The sequence below is a fragment of the Vigna unguiculata genome, chromosome 11 (genome assembly GCF_004118075.2).
Source record: "Vigna unguiculata cultivar IT97K-499-35 chromosome 11, ASM411807v1, whole genome shotgun sequence".
In the NCBI taxonomy this organism is placed as follows: domain Eukaryota; kingdom Viridiplantae; phylum Streptophyta; class Magnoliopsida; order Fabales; family Fabaceae; genus Vigna; species Vigna unguiculata.
In genome coordinates this window covers 31,208,755-31,228,342 of record NC_040289.1, presented here as the reverse complement: position 1 = coordinate 31,228,342, position 19,588 = coordinate 31,208,755, and the positions used below count along the sequence as shown (strand labels likewise).

At 35.4% G+C, this 19,588-nt stretch overlaps 2 protein-coding genes across 9 annotated transcripts; one reads left to right on the top strand and one right to left on the bottom strand.

Moving 5' to 3' along the window:
• Positions 1-4,595: 4,595 nt before the first annotated feature.
• Positions 4,596-13,670, top strand: LOC114168641 (pentatricopeptide repeat-containing protein At4g20770). 8 transcript variants are annotated; one of them, XM_028053530.1, is made up of 6 exons: positions 4,596-4,987; positions 8,362-10,995; positions 11,109-11,214; positions 11,544-11,645; positions 12,216-12,331; positions 13,280-13,670. In XM_028053530.1, the coding sequence occupies exon 2, from the start codon at positions 8,456-8,458 to the stop codon at positions 10,778-10,780; it is 2,325 nt and encodes a 774-aa protein (XP_027909331.1). In that variant the 5' UTR covers positions 4,596-4,987; positions 8,362-8,455; the 3' UTR covers positions 10,781-10,995; positions 11,109-11,214; positions 11,544-11,645; positions 12,216-12,331; positions 13,280-13,670. The 8 variants fall into 8 exon arrangements, with proteins under 8 accessions (XP_027909331.1, XP_027909333.1, XP_027909327.1 ...); XM_028053532.1 differs by lacking the exon at positions 11,544-11,645; XM_028053526.1 differs by having other exon boundaries at positions 11,109-11,645.
• Positions 13,671-16,738: 3,068 nt separating this feature from the next.
• On the bottom strand, positions 16,739-18,322 carry LOC114168642 (transcription factor MYB41-like). Its single transcript, XM_028053534.1, has 3 exons — positions 18,128-18,322; positions 17,604-17,733; positions 16,739-17,467 (listed from the first exon to the last, which is right to left on the bottom strand). Exons 1-3 carry the CDS (start codon positions 18,258-18,260, stop codon positions 16,810-16,812), a joined length of 921 nt encoding a protein of 306 aa, XP_027909335.1. The 5' UTR covers positions 18,261-18,322; the 3' UTR covers positions 16,739-16,809.
• Between the last annotated feature and the right edge of the window lie 1,266 nt (positions 18,323-19,588).

Below are 19,588 nucleotides of genomic sequence, written 5' to 3'. Positions count from 1 at the left end.
TCACCCAATCATGACCTCATAGTCCTTCATGAGTCATATGCATGAACTAGGTCTTGGACTTCCCTGTGCTTCCACGAAACTGACTCATTCGTGGTCCAACCCTATGAGCCTATCCCGCTCATAGTCCTGCCCTACAGACTCCTCGTTTGTAGTAAAAACATCCAAGTCTCACACTTGGACCCTGACACGCACACAATCACCATACTATGGACTCCTCGCCCAATAGTAGCCGACGGGAACATCACAGTTCCTTGCCCATCGTGCGCCCGACACATGCAATCACCATATTAAGGACTCCTCGCCCAATAGTAGCCGACGAAAACTCAACCAGTTCCATGCCCATCATGTGTCCAACCACCAAGCACATCCCAAACCCCTAATGGACTTAGTCCTTCAAGCCCAACACACCACAACACATGCATATACAATCTAGCCATGGTATAACAACCAAACCACTCACAAGCACATAAAAACATAGTAATTAGCATAAACTCGCTTAGGCTAGGGACCCCTCGCCCACGCTAGACCCTCAATCTCGCTTAGGCTAGTCCACCTCGCCTGGGCGAATTTAACTCAGCAACCAAACACGCCATCTCGCCTGGGCGAGTCACACGTTCGCCCAAACACCCATTCCCACCTCGCCTGGGCTAAAATACATGCGAAGCACCAAACATGACCAAGACATCTCGCTGAGGCGAGGTCATCTCGCTGAGGCGAGGTCATCTCGCCTGAGCGAGACTCTGGTTCGCTCAAAACCCATAAAACCTCGCCTGGACGAGAAATCACGCTCAACATGAGCACACCTCCTTGCTATCTCGCTTAGGCGAGCCAGTCTCGCCTAAGCGAGAGTGTCACTCGCTCAACAATAACATAGCTCGCCTAGACGAGCTACAAGACCTTTAAATCAGAAGAGTAGCTTTGCAATTCTCGCTTAGGCGAGATGGACTCGCTTGGGCGAGACTTGCAGGGTTTTGCCTCTGTACACGCACACAAATACTCAAAATATACCCAAACCAATCCCAAATTGCAACCAAACATGTTCAAACAACTTGTATCATCAACCAAGCCCTATATATGCAGTGCAACACATTTGAATCTTCTGAACCCGCATATTGGCCATGACCCAAAAATAACAACACCCAAAACCCTCATTCTAATCATATAATGTATCACATGGTTATGCACACAACCTCAAACCAATCAACCTCTCAATCACTACACATAATACACGAATTTCATGCCAAACATAGATCAATTGTGAAATCCATGACACAGAACCATATACATATTACGAAATTCACACGCACAAAGAAAAGCTCCCCTAACCTGGAGTGTGTGATCAAAATTGTGCAGATAGGATCCCTTGATTCAACAATCTCCTCTTGCTTCAGCCCTTGCCCTCAAACTCAGTTCACTTTCTCAACTTGTGCTCCTCTCAAAATCAAATTCCCAGCACTGCCAAAACCCTTCCCTTTACCTAATTTTTGGCTTTTATAGGTGCCTTTAAGGTGGGTATTAAAAATAAAACGAGTTTGGGCTTTTATAGGCTTTTCTTTACCCCTTCACATTCATACCACAACTATTAGTTAACAAAAATAAAGCTTATTCTTTGCCCATCAAGGTTTGAACCCATGATCTTCCACTCATAAGGCTAAAACACAACCACTATGCCAACTCCCATTTGGTGACACTCACAAATCAACAATATCTTACAATACTAATCACATACTCATACATATCCTTAAAAATCAATAACAAAAACAATCACACAAAATTGGCATAGATAGGACTCGAACCCAAGTCCTCTCACACAATCAAAGTACTCTCAACCACATGAGCTAGTACTTTTTCATGTCACATTATACAACAATTAATGTCATAAAGACGCTCTCCTCCCGCATTTATTAATTAATTAATTATTTAATTAATTAATTTTCCCGGGTCTTACAAACAGTGGCACCAGTGCGACAACCACTCCAATTTGTTCTCGTAGTGCAGAGCGAAAATGGTAGAATCAACAGTGCGACATGACAAAAAGGGCTTTTACTATTTGGGAGACGACAAACGACATGACAAAAAGGGCAAACAGGGCAAACGGCACGACAAAGGCTCCAACTATTTGGGAGACAATGTTGTCAACAAACGGTCTAAACATGAATCTGAGTTTGGGAAAGGTTGACGACGACAACGATAAAGAAAAAAATGAGGGACTACTTGGGGGAGAAAGATGCATGGACTTCTTGGATATGAGAAAGAAAATGGAGGGACTGCTTGAGAATAGAAGATGAGAAACAAGGCATGGATTACTTCTAAAAGAAAAAGGCTTAAATAATTATTAGTTCCTAGTTTTGGTTAACTTTTTCCAATTTAGTCCTAGTTTAAGATTTGTTTTTAATTTGATCATAACTTTCGTAAATTTCATTCAATTAAATCTTTCTTAACTTCGTCTAAATAGTTAATGAAATAGTGTCCAGCGTGATTTATTTTTATGATGTGGAGCATTATTGAATGACGTGACCGTTATTTTACTGTGCTACCCTTTTTAATTTTAATCAAATAAGTTTAAGGTTACAAATTTGTCGAATTGGGTTTATGAATTCATAAAGAATTGGGAATTTCAATCAATTGGATATCTAAGAAGACTGTGCATTCACCTCCATCAAAGATTGTTGTTCTGTATGAAAGATTGTTGCATTCTGTTGAATGCTTGTTCATCTGCTTACTCGCCACTTCTTCTCATGAAATCAAACCACCTCTGTCTCGAGTCACTGTTTCTACTGTTTTCTTATCTTGTGTGTTGATTTCTACTAATAGGGTTAGTCGGGATAGGGAAAAGAAGGAAATTGCTTTGGATTTTGAAGTCTCTAGTTTCATGTTTGCTTCTAAACTATAGCTTGTTAATTTTTTTTAATAGCTTTTCATGGTGCGGGATGAGTTTCAACTTACCAAAATTCAAGAACGAGTCTTGCGAATTTACAAGGTTGGAGAAAGAAAGGGAAAATTTTGATCTTTTTGGGTGCAAATAAATAATTTTTGGTGTTAGCCATTTAAGTTGAAAGTCTTAATTCACATTAATTGGCATTTATGATTGATAAAAGCTATTAAAGTGAAAAAAGATTGATTTTTTGATAAAGTCTCAACACTTTTCTTGTTTCTAGGTTGGTTTCTCCAAATTTGTGGCCCAATGGAACACGGTTTAAAAAGAAAGTCTCTAGAAAATGGAGACTATTCACACTTGATCGTTTTTTCTCTGGATGACCTTAATGAAGATCTCTTAGAGTGCTCCACTGAGGAGACAAGCATAGTAAAATAACGGTCGCGTCATTCAACAATACTTCACTTCACAAAAATGAATCACGTTGGATACTGTTTCGTTAACTATTTAGACGAAGTTAATGAAAATGATCTAATTGAATGAAATTTACGAAAGTTAGGAGCAAATTGAAAACATATCCTAAACTAGGATCAAACTGAAAAAATTAACCAAAATTAGGACCAAATGACAATTTAAGTCAAAAAAAAAAACAATTGAAAAATTAGGGATTTTGAGAAACTAAAAAAAGTGTACCAAAATCTTTCTTATTATATTTTTAACTTAATTTTATTTTTGACAGGTCTAATACATTTGTCATTATAAATTATATTTTATTAATTTTATTTTTTAAATATAACTATTTTTTTAATTTAACTATTTTTTTAAATTTACTTATTTTTTAAATTAAAATAATTATTATTATAAAAAAACTATCTGAAATATAAACATTACAAAAATTAAAATTGTAAAAGTTATTTAAATTTACTTTAATAATTAAATAATAATAGTTTTATTATATTTGTATTTATAATTTATTTTAAAGTTTAAATAAATTTAACCAGAACAAAATAAATTTATGTCTTAAATATATATAGTCTAAAAAGCTATTATTGTGCTTTTTTAATACAATAATAATTGTAACATTGTTTTCGTTAAACGTAGGAAATAAATTCAATTAAATGTTTTATTTGAATGTATCAAAACAAAAAAGAAAAAAAAACTTCATATTAATTAAGAGTACATATCTATTTCTTTTTATTATAAATTATAAATTTGAAAAATCAAGTCAATTGGTGAACTGTTCTTTTTCTTTTATTGTGAATTAGGTGTTTTACATTTTGTTTTTATTATAGTAAAAATATTTAAATATTATATTTAAATAATTTTGTAATAAAATAAATTTTAATTATTTTATATGTTTAAATTTAAATTAATTGTCAAATAAAAAAGTGGTGAAATTTAAAGAAATAATCATTAAAAATCTGTCAATACTCAATGAATAAAATATGTTTTCCAAGAAAAAAAAAGTAGATGAAAAAAATTTGTAAAAAAACAATAATAATAATTAGTTAAATTAATTAAAAATTAAAAATAATAGAACAGGTAATTTTGGGTCTATCTATTCGGTCCAACTTTAGTTAAATTACTCTAAAGTTTTTGTTTTTGCTTGTAGCCCAAAACCCGATTTTCACCTTCCAACACCCTATTTTTCTGTTTATACTACTATTTCATTTTTTTTTAAAAGTCCTATTCTAACTTTACTATGTATGTGGCACCTTTTTTCACCCTAACTAACTTTCAGACTCACGAAAAAAAAAACTCCACTCACCTTTCACAGAGGAGGACACGAGAGACTACCACCCCTAACATACGCACAATCAATCTAAAACCCCTACTTTGAATTTAATCTTCTTCGCAGCATTCTCGCGAGTGCGGAATCGCTCTTATCCTCCTCTCCTCCCCTGGGCCACCACCGTCGTTACCGGTTCTTGACCGCAGTTGGCCGTTCCTCGCCGCTCCGCCTATGCTCGAACTTGCCACAAGTTCGTCGTCCTTGGAGCTCGCATCTTCTCACAGCGTTGCATCGTCGAGACCCGTTTCCTTATCTCCTCGCCAACCACCGTTGGAACCTTGCTGAACACTAAACTGCCAGACGCTACAGACGTCGAAGAGGTTCAACCGATTCTCCTCTGTTTCTCTGTTTTTCTTATTTTTGGATTCACCGATTGTGTATTGAATTTAATTGGCGAGACTTATTTGTTCATCTTTTAGCGTAATATGTTAAAGCTAATTTGATTGGAATGTGAACTTGACATTGCGCTTGTGTTAAATCGAGCACGTGAATTGTTGATTTTTCTTCGGTTTGTCGTTGATGTGAGATGAAAACTGGTTGGAGTTGATGAAACTGTGAATTGAAATTGTCGAATTAATTGTTGAAAGGGTTATATAATCCTTTATGTTTGATAACTAGACGACAATGATTGATTGTTGAGAATTAGCTTATAATTGTTGACTGATGTTTTGAAGATGTGGGAATATTGGACATTGTTTTGTTAATTGGTGGTATATGCAGGAGCCAAGCCCACATCTTTGCTACTTGGTTTGTTTTTCTTGTTCGAAAGTTTTGGGCTATGGTTTTGTATCAATTAAGACAGTCACATGAAGGTTGTGAAGGGTACCTTGAAAACGAAGGGTTTGAGGGGAGTGTTGGCATGTGAGGGCTTGAGGTGATAATTAGAAGTGGAAAGGGGTCAGATGAATCTGGTGGTTCATGTTCAGGTGAATGTGTTTGTGATGGTTCAACTTGGGGCTCTTCATTGGTAATCAAAAGAGAAGAAAACGTGAGTGAGTACACTTATGGCTGGGAATAAATTTTTCATCACAATTGTAATAGAGGCCCTGGGAGCTGAGAGCCTGTTAATCGCTTAATAGGCAAGGTGGTAGGTGAGGCGTGGGGGGGAATTGGGTGGGGTTGAGGTATGGAATTGGTAGTAGTGGGGTGGGATACATTCGTAGGGTGGACTTGGGACTTTGAAAGGCGGTGTTTAGTATCTTGATATTTCTTTCAATGAGTTTGGCTAATCCAATTGATTAGGAGATTGAAGTAGGTTTTTGAATGGCTAATTGTCGGCGAATTTCAGGAATTGGACCAGAGAGAAAGCAATCGAGAATCACATCTAGTGGTAACCCCAAAATATGATTACAATTTTTTTCTAAGTTGGCTTGATAGTCTGAAACAGTCCCATATTGGCGACGTTTGAAAATTTCAGCTTGGTATTTTCATAGGAAGATGGCCCAAAGCGTGTTTCAAGAGCTATAGTAAAGGACTCCCACGTGGTAAATTGTGAGTTGTGATAAATCCATTTATACCAACTAGAAGGAGCAAGTGTGACTATGGGGGGGGGGGGGGGGGGGGGGGGTGGGGGGTGGGGGAGGAGATGGTGTGGGGGTGGGTGGAAGGGATAAAGATGAAACCCGAGTTTTTTTAGTGTCTCCAAGGCTGCCTGGAAAGTGTCGTGCCGTGATTCCATGGTTTGTTGGAGGAACTGGTCGCATTGATCTTGAGCCTCCATGTGGGCTTGCATGGTAGTCAGGAGGTCATGGAGGGCTTTGAGTGAATCAGCTGAATCGTTGGTTGAGGGTTTGGGAGGCATTGAGGTGGGCAAATGAAAGCACTAATTTGTTAGGCACAACTTCTATTACCCTAGGTAGAGCTACACATAAGAGAAGACAAAAACATAAAACAACTTTCTTCATTCATTTTCCTAATATCACTGTAGACAATGTGATATAAATACTGGGCACGAGTGCAGTACAATTGGTATTAAATATAGTGAAACTAGGTTTGGGATTAATCTCTTTTGTGTAGAAAATATACATAGGAGCTGTATTTATAATAAAGAAAATATGGACTAAGTCCAAAATACATATGAAGAGTAATAACAATAGAAACATAAAATAAGATAGAGATAAGATATTAATGATATCTTAACAGGGCCCAAGGTCGGGCTATAACATTCAAGAAAACATTTTCTAAAAATAAAAATCCTTCATCCAACTTGGTCCATGGAATTTGCGTTTAGTGGGTTTGTGTATTATGTGGCTCATAACACAATTTCATTATTACATCTTTGTATCATTTGAGTTTACTTTAAAATCAGGTTAAGTCTTGAGCCATTTCAAAAAATAAATGTTCAATGCCCCTTTTCAAATTGTGAACGTAGGGCCTCATCATAAACATGGTGCATACAGGTTTAATCACATGTTAGGTTTGGAGTCATTAAATGATATGACATGAACAACATATCTTTTAAAGACAATTTAGTGATGATTCAAGTTTGCTATGTTCTAGTATTTAGAGTCTTGAGATTGTGAGCCTGCGATTTTGATTTGGACTTGATTCAATGCATTCTTTGGTTTTGAAATATAATGAAGGTTGTGATGTTGTGAAAATGGTGGTGGATGCATGAAAAATGAGAAATTTGGTTGAAACTTGGTGGTTTGGTCTGAATTGGAACCAAGCGTGTGCAACCTATGTTAGTGGTTTAAGTGTTAAGGGCTAATTCTGTTTTTAAAACGGTTAGGGAGTCCACTAAAAGGGATCATGGGTTCTTAAAAGAAAAATAAGGGTGGTCTTGAGGTGGCCGAGGGTTGATTGATTGTTACAGAGAGCATTGAATTCATGGACTTATCCTATGAATATTAGTACCATTTTTACTAGGATGGTGAAAGTAGCTTCTAGTCCATGCCCTCTTTATGTCAGAGGTCACTTATCTTATATCATGTAGTTAATACTGTTGAAGTATTCATATGTAACTTACATGGTTGAGTGGTTGGACTATACTGGAACATATATCTCTTTTGGCTTTTGTTGTTACCCGTGCAATCCCGCTAGTATACTATGATGCAGAGGTATTGGATTTCTTATTTGCATGATGATTTTTTATGGTATAAGGGTGGCATTAGATTTGGGGTATAATAGTTGCATAAAAAGAATTACGTAATCTTAATTCTTCATTAATGATATGTAGGAGCGAGGATTTGTCTTTGTTGGGCCCTAAAAATAATTCTTTTTTGTTTCTTTATAGTGTTAATTTCTTATTATTTTTGGAAAAATTAAGCATTTTGAAATCCACCTCTTTTTTTATATATTTAGTTAAAGGTAGCCTTCGGACGGGCACTGTAGGGTGCTAATATGTTCCCTACACGTCCTAGACTCAAAATCTGAAATTCATATACCTTGCTTTCCATAATAAACTATGGTGACAACTCTATCCATTATTTTATTTTAAAATTAAAATTCTTTATCTTTTTCGGGTTCGTGATCCCGTCACGAATTAGGTTGTGACAAGAGTAAAATTGAAAAAAAAAGCATTTAAAAGGTGAAATTGAAAAATAAATATGGATATAGATGAAACAATTATCTCTCTTCTAATCAAAGAAAATGTCATTTGAAATGAAACTGAAGAATTTTTTTTTGTCTAATTCTGAGGTTTGAATTATAAAAATGTAACAATTTTTTGTTTTATTAACTTTTTTGTTGACAGGAAAAGAAGCAGGAGCATAGATTTATATTTATTGCAGCACAAGGATGCTCTTCCTTTGAGGTTTGGTAATTTTGCAACCACAGGAGAGATTTTGATGGACAAAAGCAAGAGTTTGAATTTGGCAAATCTAGTGCAACTCTGCGTCACCAAAAAAGATCTTTTAGCCGGCAAGGTTCTTCACGCCCAACTTTTCCGTCTCCGTCTTTTCTCTGACACCTTTCTCTCCAACCACTTCATCGAACTCTATTCAAAGTGTGATGAAATTGCCTCTGCCCACATCGTGTTCAACAATATACCACACAAAAACATCTTTTCCTGGAACGCCATTTTGGCTGCTTATTGCAAAACCCGCAACTTGCAACACGCTTGTCGTCTGTTCTTGGAAATGCCTCAGAGGAACACCGTCTCACTGAACACCTTAATCAGCACCATGGTCAGGTGTGGTTATGAACGCCAGGCACTGGATACCTACAATTCGATGATGCTGGATGGAATTAAACCCTCCCACATAACGTTCGCTACCGTTTTTAGTGCTTGTGGTACTTTGTTGGATGTGGACTGTGGCAGGAGAAATCATGGGTTTGTGGTCAAGGTCGGTCTTGAAAGTAATATATATGTTGTTAATGCTCTTTTGTGCATGTATGCTAAGTGTGGGCTTAATGTGGATGCGCTTTGTGTTTTTAGGGACATTCCTGAGCCTAATGAGGTTACTTTCACCACCATGATAAGGGGATTAGCTCAGACAGATCAATTCAAGGAAGCTTTGGAATTGTTTAGACTCATGTTGAGAAAAGGTGTTCCCGTTGATTCTGTTTCCTTGTCCAGCATATTGGGTGTGTGTGCGAAAGGAGAAAGGGACATCGGTATCTGTCATGGTCTCTTGTGTAATGCACAAGGAAAACAAATGCACACACTGTCAATTAAACTGGGATTTGAGAGAGACCTCCATTTATGCAACTCTTTGCTTGATATGTATGCAAAAATTGGGGATATGGACAGTGCTGAGACGGTTTTTGTTAATTTGAATGAGCACAGTAATGTTTCTTGGAATATAATGATTGCTGGGTATGGGAATAGATGTAACAGTGAGAAAGCGGCAGAATATCTTCAGAGAATGCAGTGTGATGGATATGAACCAGATGATGTTACTTATATTAATATGCTGACAGCGTGTGTCAAGTCTGGGGATGTTAGAACCGGGCGTCTAATATTTGATTGCATGCCATGCCCAAATTTGGCTTCATGGAATGCTATACTCTCAGTCTATAATCAGATTGCGGACCACAGAGAGGCAATTGAATTGTTTAGAAAAATGCAGTTTCAATGCCAACATCCTGATCGGACTACTTTGGCCATTATTCTCAGTTCATGTGCTGAACTGGGTCTTCTTGCGGTTGGAAAAGAGGTTCATGCTGCATCTCAAAAATTTGGATTTTATGATGATGTCTACGTTGCCAGTAGCCTTATTAATTTGTACTCCAAGTGTGGGAAAATGGAGTTGTGTGAGCATGTGTTCAGTAAACTGCCTGAACTAGATATTGTATGTTGGAACTCAATGCTAGCAGGGTTCTCAATCAATGCTCTTGAACAAGATGCCTTGTCTTTCTTCAAACAGATGCGACAACTTGGCTTCTTCCCATCTGAGTTTTCTTTTGCTACCATAGTGAGCTCTTGTGCAAAACTTTCTTCCTTGTTTCAAGGTCAACTTTTTCATGCTCAGATAATAAAAGATGGTTTTCTAGATGACATATTTGTGGGGAGTTCTCTAATAGAAATGTATTGTAAATGTGGTGATGTGCATGGGGCCAAATATTTTTTTGATGTGATGCCTAGTAAAAATACCGTTACATGGAATGAAATGATACACGGTTATGCACAGAATGGAAATGGTCGCAGTGCTCTATGCCTTTATAATGACATGATTTCATCTGGTGAGAAACCTGATGATATTACTTTTGTTGCTGTTTTAACTGCTTGTAGCCACTCGTCTTTGGTTGATGAAGGACTTGAAATATTCAATGTCATGCTGCCAAAATTTGGAGTGGTGCCAAAGTTGGATCATTACACTTGCATCATAGATTGTCTGAGCCGAGCAGGGAGATTTCATGAAGTAGAAGTCTTTCTAGATACCATGCCATGTAAAGATGATGCAGTTGTATGGGAGGTTGTGTTAAGTTCATGCCGTATTCATGCTAACTTAACCTTAGCAAAAAGAGCTGCTGAGGAACTCTATCGACTGGACCCCCAAAATTCTGCTTCATATGTGCTTCTTGCCAACACGTACTCTTCTTTGGGAAGATGGGATGATGCACGTGTTGTAAGGGATATGATGAGTGATAAAAAGGTCCTTAAGGATCCCGGTTATAGCAGGAGTGTGAGCAAGAATGATACACAAATCATTCTAGGAAATGAACAATAATCTCATTATGATGGTCGTTGAAATCAAAGCACCTCTGCAGAGACCTCGATCATTTATACAAAAGGGACCTTGTATTCTACTGGAAGATCGATTGTACATCTCATGACAGCGCTTTTATGACTATCAGTTGCTTATTAAACTGGAGACTGATGTCGTCTGAGTGACATTCCCCTTGAAAATTTTCACGGAGAACTTCGGTCACACGATTTAGGAAGGTGGGACTTGAAATTAGTAGTATTAGAGCTTGAGGAGTCTATTCTTGCAGGATATGTTATTTCCTAGGCTATAGTGTATTTGGTGATTTACACCTTTCATGTCACTGGTGAAGGCCATTATGCAGGCGCCCGCTGTTGCGGCAAGGTGGGTTGGATGGGTATTGATTATAACAAGGAGAGAAGTTGGTGTTTTCTTTCATTGGCTTAAACATCAAACAGGTAAATATGTTAGCTCGTGCCCTCTTTAGTCTCTCCAATTATGTGCGTGCCCTCTTTTTATTCTTTTAATTACTCATTTTCAATTTTTTTATCTAATTTATGGAGGTGCATATTACACACTATACTCACATTAGCTAAAAGTTTTCTCTTTCAAACATCGAAATATCCTACCTTTTTTCGTTAAAGAAAGAACCTTAACAGTCAGAAACAAAAAGAAACTAACAGTAAAACCCAATGGCTGAATCATCAGCCAACAAGGGATACATAAAGAAGGGAGGAGGGAAGTAAGAATTTTGCTGTCCATATCTTTTCGGTTGTGTTGACCGTAGGTGTGCTCATTTGATTGCATCTGTCATACTGAGATGGAGTTGTTGCTAGCATTGCGGTGTGTACCTGCAGAGACTTTAACGCCCAAATCAGTGATGGGCAAGGTAAAAATGTACGACCTGTGATATTGATTTCATTATTTTTCTTCTGCTGAAATAATTGTACGACATGTGAAGAGAAACACTCCATCTTTTGTAATAAGCATTTAGGACTTTAACATTATTGTGTGCAATAGAGATTGAATTCTATATCAGCAGAATAAATGTGTGTACACTCAACGATTTAAGGAGGTTTGAAAGTGTATCTACATACTCTGGATCAGAATAGTTGTTTATGTTATTATTTACTAAGTAGCGATGCATCATATATATATATATATGTGTGTGTGTGTCCGTGTACCTATGTATATATATATATATATATATATATATATATAGTACAGATTCACATTGCCATCCATGTCTTTGTCTGACTGTAGAATATGAGTCATACACAAATTATAGGCACCAAATCACAGATAAAACCAACAATTTCCGTATAGGAGATGATATGACAATGGAATAGTTGAGATGCATATAATACCATGCTTATGAGTAAAACTATCTACTTTCTACGGCTTAATTACTTTCTATATAGGATTATTTATGAATCAATCTCTGGTGTTAATCCAACAGCTTTGTGCGGTTTTGAATGTCAACAAAAGAAGTGTGGATCGGGACTCGGATGTGTATCGTAACTTGCTTTCTAAGTTGGTTCAAGCTAAAGAGTTGCTAAAGGAATATGTTGACAGGTAAAATATTAGATCTCGGCATTTTGCAATGGTATTTAGTGAACTTAGTGAGTTATCATCTTGCAATGCTATTTAGTGAAAACTCCCTTCTCAGGATCTACGAATATCAGTGGTTTTTTTTTTCCATTCTAAACCTTTTAGTCTGCAGTTGTAAATCTACTAATTCTTTGGCAGTTTAGCCCATTAAGCTCATGAACACATTATTCCAAATTTTCAATTTTTCTAGAAAATGACATCACAAACATCAGAGCAACGTACTAAAAACTTTGGTATTAACTTTAGTCAAATTTGAGGAGGTTTGCCCCAGCCTATTTATGAAGCTTTTTAGACACAGATTCAACATTCCATTCCAAATTTCGTATTTAGAAAAGATATGATTACAAACTTTCTAGTTATACACTGAGACCATTCGTATCAAGGTGTCTTTCTAACTTTTTGTTGAGTATATGGGTAAAATATGTTTCTAGTTTCTTTATAACTTCCAAAGATCAATTTTAGTTTCTCTAAAAAGTTCTAGATTTTCTGTTTCCCTAATTTTGAAATACACTACTTTTAGTGCTCTTGCTACAATCTGAACCGGTTTTTATCCTATAGCAAGCATTCTCTAATCCATTTGAAAGATAAAAAATGATACATTTTATAATCAGAGTGATTGAAAACGGAAGACTTTTTGAGAGACAAAAACTGAATTGCAAAAGTTTTAGAAAGTCCAGAAACACATTTGAAGTTGTAGGAAGAGACCAAGAGCACATTTTACTCTAAATATTTTGTAGCAAGTTATTTTACCACTGATAACAATTAGATCCCATTTGCTCCATAGTGCTTGCAGTACCCTGTGTTTGATACCCATATCCTTTACCTGAAGTATTGTTCCAGTAGATGTTATATTTACCTTGTTTTGTTTTCCTCAGCAAGATCCTGACTCTTTGACATAATCTTTTGCTTCAGGGAGAAGAAGAAAAGAGAAGAAAGGGCTGAACCACAAAAGACTAATTAGGCCATTACACAACAACAATTTTCTAGCCTTTAGTTATGGGGTTTCCTCTGAAATGTAAGAAATGGTATTCTTGACTTGCTCTTTTTTTTGTTGGTCTTGTGCATTGGGTGAATCGGAGTGGGGCAATTCTATCATCATGGTTTTGTATACTATACTTGATCTATCTTCTTCCATGGTGATCCAGCTAAATCCTACTTTCTGCTCAACCACAATTTACCTGTTTAACACAGTCTTGTGTATTGTGTAATCTTCTCTTTGATACAGGAAGATTAATAAGGAAACTGCATATTAATAAAAAAGCTGCATCACAAGCGATCAATGATTAGAATTAATTTTTGATTATTCCATTAGCATTTTTATTTATGGCATTATATTTCTATATTCCTATAAATAAGCCAACTTTATATAGAGTGGAGGCACGTCAATTTTGAATAATATATTGTAATTCTTCCTGAATTTAATATATCTTACAGATTCTATTCATTCATGGGAATTTCTATAGATTTGTAGTTCTTTGAATAGTTTTATTCCTAGTTCTGCCTACATCACTCTTACATGTATTTTTTTCTTTTCTACCATGTATATTGTAGTTCAAATACACATCCGGGAAAGCATATTATCTGGTAATTTAAATTGAAATTCTTCATACATCAGAATCTCACATTTTTTTGAGTCAATGCCCAGTTAACATCTCGCGTATTTTAGACAAACACGCGTTTTAGATTCTTTATTTCCTTGCAACTTATTGGACTATGGGTTTACACTTAACCGAAAAATGTAAGATCAAGGTATATTGGATAGTGACGTAACATATTTTCACACAAACTTTACAAAGTAATATGGATTTAATTGTTGTTGCAGTCTCAGTAACAAACTGCAAAAGCAAAAGTATACTCATCACTTTATCATATCAAACATATACTTGAGCAATACGCGTTCCGTGTCATTTTGGAGCAACAAAACAAGCCCTGCACGCATTTCTAAAACAAACATTTTCTCGTCAACAAATGCTGTTTGTTGATCTAATAGACCTTTCGTAGGCCTTTAAGAATACTGTTTTGGACTTTTCAGATAAAGTACAAGATCGATTTTTCCAAAACCTATCTAATAGTTAAATATAAGTTTAAATATGTTTTCGGTCTTTCAACTTTTAGTAAAAATTGATATGAGTCTTTCTCATAAATCTTAAACCAATTTAGTTTATTATATCTAGAAATATATAAATTTAGTCATTTAAATCAAATTTTGTTAAATTTATTTGACGTTTTAAATGCGTTTCTTAGTTAACATTTGTACTGAATGTCCCGTCGGTCAACCTGCCCAAGATAATCTTAAGGGGACCACCGGTCTTACGGATAAACGAACACAGCCACGTAGCATCGTTAAAGAATAAGACCATCGGTGAAACGGATAAAATACAAGACCATCGGTCAAACGGTTGAACATATAAGTCATGACTTAATCATTTTCGTATCCATCGGTCCGTCGGTAAAGAAGCAGCGATGGACCTCCTAACCTGGAGGGCCCATCGGTTCATCGGTAAAACAACAGCGATGGACCCTCTAACCTCGATGGCCCATCGGTTCGTCGGCAAAACAACAGCAATGGACCTTATGAGAGCATCCGTCGGCTGATCGGTAAAACACATTGTTAGCTTGTCGAAAGCATAACGTCAATAACCCAGCCAAGCGGCCATCGGTCGCACGGTTAAATAACTTAAGCCCATAATTATCGGTTAAATGAGTCAATAATCTTAATTAGGGTCATTGGGCCGTGATTAAGAAACCCTAATTACAGGCCCATGTCGAAGGCTATAAATAGGGCCCAAAGGTAGGTTGGTAAGGATCTTAATTTCGCATTTATTACAGCTGATATTCTGATATACCGACCGGCCCTTCCTGACTTAAGCATCGGAGTACTTTAGACAGGTACCCCGATCGTCATCCCAACCGATCGAGCTAAGGAGCGGATTTCGCTGAAGTTACTGGAGAGGAGAAAGATAACGCGAAGTGAAGAGATTCTTTTAGTAGGCTCTTGGTCCCTACCCCGAAACAACATTGAATCAAATATGGGTCAAACAATGTAAACAAATTAAAATACTATAATAAAATGTGTTTAAAATGTCAAATAAATTTAACAAAATTTGATTAAAAGGACTAAATCTATGCGTTTACGAAATTGAAAGACTTTAAAATTTTGAAGAAAAACTAATTCAAATTTTAAGTAAAAATTATATCTATTAGACACTCACTCTTTTGTTTATAACCTGAGGCATGTGCTCCCGAGGAGGAATCTAGTGAAACACCAGAGGAGCCTCCATGACTCAAGGGCAATAGTTTACAGGTGTAGATTAGAGAGTAGGGTCTTTTTCTTGTAATTGTCATTCCTTTCTTTTTATTATGCTATTCCTCGTTTTTACATGTATGGATGGAATTATTTGTTTTCCAAATTTATTTTTTATATAATTTTTTTTTAAAATTAAAATAATTATTTTACTAATTTTTATCATTTTAGTGATTGTTTATTTAAATTTTAACAAGTTTTTTTTATTTGAATATTTTTTTTATCTTTTAACATTTTTTTAATTAAAAAATTAACTACAAAACAAATAAAAATTATTTATAATTAAATTATAAAAAATATTTATTTTTAATTCTATAATTGTAATAATAACACCAATAATAGCTTTATTGTATTTTATTATTATAAAAAATAAACACGCATGTTGAGAATTCTCTTTTTTATGTTCATATTTCTTTTCGATTTTTCAATTTAAATATTATTTTTTAAAGATAATATAATTATTTTATTAGTATTATTTTTTAAGTGACCGTATGTTTAAATTTACTTATTTTTTTAATTGACCATTTCTTAAACTGAACTATTTTTTAAATAGAAAGGTATCTACAAAATAAATCAAAACTTCATAAGTAGTATTTTCTTTGAAAATTTAGCATCTTGCAATTTTGTAAAATTATCCCTAAAATTATTGGGACAAACTATATAACTTTTCCCATTTAAAATTGTACAATAGTAATTTTTAAAATTAAACTCTAAAATTCTTCTCCAAATATATTGAAATAATTCATACAGAATTTCCCAGATTAAAGTCATTTAAAAACATTCTGATGAAAATATTCAATACCACACAAATAAAAATTTTATAAAAGAGAAAAGCTGAAAAAGAAATGTATATTTAAATTCAAAGGAAGTATAACTTCATGAAATTTTCTGAAAAAGATCAGAGAGTGTTGAATTATTTACAAAATCACATACACTATTCAACAGAAGGTGAAACTCACAAAACTCCAACAATATTCTCAAAAGTCAAAATTTCACGTATGAATACAAACCAAGGAACATGAACATCCAATGTATGAACAACAAAATTCAACTGCAAAATACTGGAATGTATATATACATGCAACAATGCATCCAAAAGGGGCAACACAAGCCACTTCTTCAGATAACTTCTAACAGATTAACACTGTGGTACAGTACAAAAGATATCAGCAATGTCTAAACCCTCTGGAATATCGAATTCGAACAAGTCACTGTTACAAAAATCGTTCTTCTCTTCCTCCGTGCCACTTCTCAAATAGTTGGATGATGAATTCAACTGGTTTGAACTTGACTCGGGCGTAGGCATAGCCGAGTCATACCCCTTCTTCTGCTCTTCATTTTTCAGGGAATGCACCAAAACATGGTTATAATTACCTAACAAATCAACTTGGTTTTGTTGCAAAACAAGGTTCTCATCACCCGAAGGAGAATTTGAGCAGCTAAAGTTTTCCATGGCCACACTTTGAAGCTGAGTTATGTCCAGTGGTTGAGCAACTTGGTTTTGTACATAATTGTGTGAAGCCAAATTTTGATTCTCTATAAGAGAGAGTGTAGCAGCAAGGTTTAACAACCCTTGGTTCATCAAAACTTGAGCTCCTCCTAAGAAGCCTTGCATGTTAAGGGAGGGGTTCAACACTGACCTTAAAATAGAGGACATGTCAAGTAGGTCAAGGCGTGGGGCATGTGTAACTGGATCAATTCCCATACGAAGAAGCCTCTTTCTTATGTGTGTGTTCCAATAGTTCTTTATTTCGTTGTCTGTTCTTCCTGGCAACCTAGCTGCTATAGATGACCATCTAAATAAACCAGAAATTAACCATGTTATATATTGATCAGAAACTATACCATATAAGAAAATCCAAAATTGAAGCTTAGGTTTTTTATTAGACAGATCATGATAAATATGAAGGAAAATGGTGATAGAGTTCTTACTTGTTTCCCATGATACTGTGCAACTGAATAATCGTATCTTCTTCCTCTAAGGAGAATCTTCCTCTCTTAATATCAGGTCTAAGGTAATTTGTCCATCGAAGGCGGCAACTCTTGCCACACCTTTGTAGACCTGTAATCAGGTAACATGGTCAAATGTATACGTTAGTTGTTTTGATGTTCCGATCTCAAATCTGACGATAAGAATTACAATCACGATAATAGAGGAAAAAATATTTAAACTGTCTTAAACTTCGACTTCTAAATGATTGAGATTGGTAAATAATAACTGAGTAGATAGAACAAGAAAGCCGTGTATATGTCGAAAACATGTTAGGGTATAAACAAAAGTGGTGTGTCTCAAACTCAAGGTCAACCCAAGCAATATTTTGTTAGGACAATTTGAAATATATAACAACATTTACATCTTTTGGAAACAAAAATGATATCTTCTAATCTTTTCTGTAACAAAACAATGTGTTATTAGTAAATGCTAATGAAGAGGGAGGGAGAAGGAAATAACAAACCAGCAGTTTTAGGTAGGGATCTCCAATTGCCTGGTCCATGATTCTGAATGTAGTTGATGAGTTTAAGGTCTTCTTCTGGTGTCCATGGACCCTTCTTGAGTCCATTCTTGTCACAGCAAGGTGCTCTTCCCATTTTCAAAGTATATGGATGAAAAGTGCAGTACGGTGCAAGAAGGTTCCAATAAGCCAAAAGGGTTTCTTACCACAAAAAGACACAAAAGTGAAGTTCTGTTGCTTGTGGTGATGGATGAGACGACAATGCTTTTATAGCAGAGGAAAGCAGTGTTAGATGTTCAAAGTCAAAAGGATTTGGCGCCGACCATGTGACACATGTCTCTCTCAGGCTCAGCCAAGATACTCATCAATGCGTTATGTGTGTTATAATATACGTGTATTGTACATACAGTAAATTGCATTCAGGATTTATATACGTCATGTGTTTGATATCTAAACAAAAACAATGTCTTAGATAAGTATAAGAGATTATCATATATCATAAGCATTTAATTATGATAAGAATGGTTAAGAAGTTCACTTTACTAGTTCAACTTGACATACGTAGAATATACTTGCATCCATGTACGGTCTACGTATGTGACACGGCACATGAAGCAAGGCACGTGACATTGTAGGACAGAACAGGGTTAACGAAATTCAAAACTGAAAAGGACATGAAAGGGAGCTGACTTTTTCCATCGTAAAAGCAGTGAAGAGAAGAGAAGCAGGTTGAAAACGATTTTTGAAGTTTTTTGCTTGACCTTATAGGTTTTACGTATTGTGTAGAATGATGGACGGTACGGTTGTTAAATCTCCTTAACAACATTTGCAGAAAATATGCTCCACTCTTTGTCTTTCACTACACTGCTTCCCTGTGGGTTTCGTTTGACTAAAGTTGTTTATGCATCAAACTTCTACAAGGGTGTGAAGGGAAGAGAATGGTTTCAAAAAGTCACTAATATCAAATTTATCACGTTTTCTTCTTAGTGTCTATGGTGCTGTTATCGTTAACTTAGTAACAATTTTCCACGTCAGAGGATTGTATTTCTGAAAGGTAAACTTAGTCCAATGATCATGTTCAATTGTAATTTTTTTTTTCCACTTTGTTTCACACGTTTTAGGCAAAAGCACCATTCTAGTGCAATTTTTTTTTTAAATTATCGAAATTGATAGATTTGAAAAAATTACAAAAATAGATAAGTTGTGATAAATTAACACAATTTCATTATATAAAAAAGTCAAATTAACACGATTTTAATTTAAAATATTTATAAAAATTCAAAGTAAGATGATTTTAATTTAAAGCAAGTTAAACCGAAGTCATATTACATTAACACACTTCTACAAAAATTAAACAAAATTCGTGTTATCATAATACGACTTGAAAATAAATTAAAGTCGTGTGATCTATATATTATTTCAACTTAAAAATGTATACTAAAGTCGTGTCAGACACGGTTGCAC

What these genes read in the sequence shown, in the direction of transcription:
- LOC114168642 (XM_028053534.1), bottom strand. Translation starts at nt 18,260, where the DNA reads ATGGGAAGAGCACCTTGCTGTGACAAGAATGGACTCAAGAAGGGTCCA. An exon ending in ATCCCTACCTAAAACTGCTG is followed by an intron (nt 17,734 to 18,127) that starts GTTTGTTATTTC and finishes ACCTGATTACAG; the next exon opens with GTCTACAAAGGTGTGGCAAG. An exon ending in CACAGTATCATGGGAAACAA is followed by an intron (nt 17,468 to 17,603) that starts GTAAGAACTCTA and finishes TGGTTTATTTAG; the next exon opens with ATGGTCATCTATAGCAGCTA.
- LOC114168641 (XM_028053532.1), top strand. Translation starts at nt 8,456, where the DNA reads ATGGACAAAAGCAAGAGTTTGAATTTGGCAAATCTAGTGCAACTCTGC.